This window comes from Aotus nancymaae, unplaced genomic scaffold (genome assembly GCF_030222135.1).
Source record: "Aotus nancymaae isolate 86718 unplaced genomic scaffold, 86718_ANA_hifiasm-v0.15.2.pri h1tg000064l_1, whole genome shotgun sequence".
Lineage (NCBI taxonomy): Eukaryota > Metazoa > Chordata > Mammalia > Primates > Aotidae > Aotus > Aotus nancymaae.
The window spans coordinates 16,309,768-16,313,727 of NW_026988479.1; the positions used below are offsets into that span (position 1 = coordinate 16,309,768).

Here is a 3,960-nt window from a genome sequence, read left to right on the forward strand (position 1 = left end):
GGCAGCTCGCTGAAGGTTTTCTGATCAAAAGCAGTCATTGTCTCTCAGGTAACAAGCCTCAGATCGTTTGGTTCCCGGAAATGGGTCCCAATCCAGACTCAAGAGATGGTTCTTGGAGCTCATGCAAGAAATAATTTGGGGCAAATCCATAAAGTGAAAGCATGTTTATTAGAGAAGTAAAGAAACAAAAGAATGCCTACTTCATAGGCACAGCAGTGGCATGGGTGGCTTGACTAAGGATATTTATAGTTACTTATTGAATATATGCTAAACAAGGGGTGGATTATTCATCAGGTTTCTGAGAAAGGGGTCCAGTTACCAGAACTGAGGATTCCTCCCCCTTTTTAGACCATATAGGGTCACTTCCTGATGTTGCCATGGTACCTGTAAGTAGTCATGGCGCTGGTGGGCGTGTCTTTTAGCATGTTAATACATTATAATTGGCGTATAATGAGCAGTAACCACGACCACAGGTCACTTATGACGCCATCTTGATTCTGGTGGGATTTGGCTGGCTTCTTTACCAAAACCTGTTTTATCAGCAAGGTCTTTGTGACCTGTATCTTGTGCCGGCCTCCTATCTTGTCCTGTGACTTAGAATGTCTGTCTTCCTGGGAATGCAGTCCAGTAGGTCTCAGCCTTATTTTATCCAGTCCCTATTAAAGATGGAGTTGCTCTGGTTCCAGCACATCTGACAGTTTGTCTTCTTTACTTTATTATTATTTTTGGTGAGGAGGTCTCATTTTGCTGCCCAAGCTAGTCTTGAACTCCTAGTCTCAAATGATCCTTCTGCCTCGGCCTCTCCAAGTGTTGGGATTTCAGGCATGAGCAACCCCACCTGGGCTATCTTTCCTACTTTAAAGCAGTTTTTCTGTAGATTTACCCTCTGAATTCAGGCTCCATTCAAGTGAGGGCATCTTCTTTTTTGTTTGTTTTTGTTTTTTGCATGATAAGAAGTGTGGGACAGGCCAGGTGCGGTGGTTCACCCTTGTAATCCCCAGTACCTTGGGAGGCCAAGGTGGGTGGATTGCTTGAGCTCAGGAGTTCGAAAACAGCCTGAGCAACATAGTGAAACCCTGTCTCTGCAATACAAAAATTAGCCGGATGTGGTGGCTTGCGCCTGTAGTCCCTCTAGTCTCAGCTACTCAGCAGGCTGAGGTGGGAGGATTGAAGCCGGGAGACTAGGGCTGCAGTGAGCTGGGATTGCACCACTGAACTCCAGCTTAGGCAACAGACTGAGACCCTGACAAAAAAAAAAAGAAAAGGAAAGAAACAAAGCTGGCTGATTAGGACAGCATTTCTTTTGCCGCCAGTTGAATAGCAGCTCCTAGAGTTTCCGGCCATAATTGCAAGAATTTATCGAAAAGCTTTAAATGTTTTCTTGGTTTTGGTTTTGAGACAGGATCTCACTCTGTTGCCCACCCTGGAGTGCAGTGGTGCGATCATAGTTCACTGCAGCCTCGACCTCCCAAGTTCAAGCGATCCTCACCTCAGTCTCCTGAATAGCTGGGACCACAGGAGCACACCATCAGGCCTGGCAATTTTTGTGTTTTTGTAGAACTGGAGTCTTGCCATGTTGCCCGGGTTGGTCTCCAACTCCTGGGCTCAAGGAATCCTCCTGCCTCAGCCTCCCAAAGTGCTGGGCTACAGGAATTGAGCCACCGTGCCCGGTCGCAGTTCACTAAAAGTATTTATTGGGTCTACATCACCCGCCTGCGGGCGCGGGGATAGGGGGCGCGGTCCAGGCTGGAGGGGCTGGGGCCCGGCCAGTGCGTCATGGGCCGCAGGGACTCAGCCGCGTGCGGGGCCGGTGGCTGGGGGTTATTTCAGTGCGCGCGGCGTGGGGGAGGGCGGGGCACGGCAGAGCGTGGGGTTAAGCGGCCTCCCCAGTATTGGGGTGAGAGCCTAGAACAGGCGGCAGGGCTCCTCCACCCCCAAACTCCAACCCCAAGCCCCGCGCTCGCTGCAGTGGGACGTGAAAAGCCCGTCCCACGCTCTGGGGAGTTAGTCACCTTCCACTGGGACCCTCAGAAGAGTGAGCGAACATGAAGTCCAGTCCTGGCATCCAAGCCGCGATTGACCTCACAGCGGGGGCCGCCGGGGGGACAGCGTGTGTACTGACCGGGCAGCCATTCGACACAATAAAAGTGAAGATGCAGACGTTTCCCGACCTGTACAAGGGCCTCACCGACTGCTTCCTGAAGACTTACGCCCAAGTAGGTCTCCGGGGCTTCTACAGGGGCACCGGCCCAGCACTGATGGCCTATGTCGCCGAAAACTCGGTCCTCTTCATGTGCTACGGGTTCTGCCAGCAGTTTGTTAGGAAAATGGCTGGACTGGACAAGCAGGCAAAGCTGAGTGATCTACAGACTGCGACCGCGGGGTCCTTTGCCTCTGCATTTGCCGCGTTGGCTCTCTGCCCCACTGAGCTTGTGAAGTGCCGGCTACAGACCATGTATGAAATGGAGATGTCAGGGAAGATAGCAAAAAGCCATAACACAATTTGGTCTGTCGTGAAGAGCATCCTTAAAAAGGATGGCCCCTTGGGCTTCTACCACGGACTCTCTAGTACTCTACTTCAAGAAGTACCAGGTTACTTCTTTTTCTTTGGTGGCTATGAACTGAGCCGATCGTTTTTTGCATCAGGGAGATCAAAAGATGAACTAGGCCCTTTCCATCTGATGTTAAGTGGTGGAGTTGCTGGAATTTCTCTCTGGCTTGTCGTGTTCCCAGTGGATTGTATTAAATCCAGAATTCAAGTTCTTTCTATGTATGGAAAACAGGCAGGATTTATTGGTACCCTCTTAAGTGTTGTGAAAAATGAAGGAATAGCAGCCTTATATTCTGGACTGAAAGCTACTATGATTCGAGCAGTCCCTGCAAATGGGGCGCTGTTTGTGGTCTATGAATACAGCAGGAAGATGATGATGAGCCAGTTGGAAGCATACTGAAGTGTCTTGGTGAACCTGGATCCGAGTCCATGAGTCTGAGGACTACAGTTCATCACAGGGTTCAACAGAGTACAAGACCAATGCGAATTCTGACTTCATGGGAATTTTGGTTTTGTCTTCCCTTCTTCTACCCTAAACCTTAACTTTATGGAAGGGCCTCTATTTTACATCATATAACTTCTGCCCATAATTGTATCGAAATAGGAAAGTTGCTGCTCTTGCCTTTGCTGGGATGTACAGGGTGGACTGGTTGACCCTATGTACCTAATCTGAAAAACCAAGTATCATTCTGTCAGGGCTTTTGCATAAACCTGTTTGTGTGTACATGCAGTTTGGATGGTAATATGTTGTGAGTAAAATAATTTGGTTCTATGTATAATCTCAAATATCACCCCCCAAAATCCAGAATTGGTCATATTTTGTGAAATAGGTATGAATGATTGTGTAGGATCTCTCTTTGTTTTTTTGGAGACAGAGTCTCACTCTGTCACCCAGGCTAGTGTGCTGTGGGGAGCCACATCTTAGCTCACTGCAATCTCTGCCTCCCCGGTTCAAGCAATGCTCCCACCTTAGCCTCCTGAATAGCTGGGACTAGAGGCACCCGCCACCATGCCCGGTCGATTTTTGTATTTTTAGTAGAGATGAGGTTTCACCATGTTGGCCAGGCTGGTCTTGAACACCTGACTTCAAGTGATCTGCCTGTCTTGGCCTCCCAAAGTGCTGGAATTACAGGCATGAGCCACCATGCCTGGCCAGGATCTCTTTTAAAGTCTGCTTAACATGTGTACTACATTAGGCAGTTAAAGTTTTGAAAAGTCTTCATGTGGTAGCTGAAAACCAAAATACTCTGTCTTTTTAAGAGGAGAAGGTGCCTGCATACAGGTGTGGCTTTGACATTCTTGAGTTAAAGTTTCAGAGTAAGCATTGTGTATTTTTCCAAGAAGTAATACCCTTAAAATAGTACTATTCATTTTCAAAGTGAGATTATATTCTGCATCCTGCCTATATG

General features: G+C 48.2%; 1 protein-coding gene across 1 annotated transcript; it reads left to right on the forward strand.

The window, feature by feature from the left end:
* Positions 1–1,858: 1,858 nt before the first annotated feature.
* On the forward strand, positions 1,859–3,275 carry SLC25A2 (solute carrier family 25 member 2). The gene has a single exon (XM_012466224.3). The coding sequence runs from the start codon at positions 2,046–2,048 to the stop codon at positions 2,949–2,951; it is 906 nt and encodes a 301-aa protein (XP_012321647.1). The 5' UTR covers positions 1,859–2,045; the 3' UTR covers positions 2,952–3,275.
* Positions 3,276–3,960: the final 685 nt, after the last annotated feature.

Bases quoted from the DNA above. Each gene is read 5' to 3' on its own strand.
- SLC25A2 (XM_012466224.3), top strand. From the start codon at position 2,046: ATGAAGTCCAGTCCTGGCATCCAAGCCGCGATTGACCTCACAGCGGGG.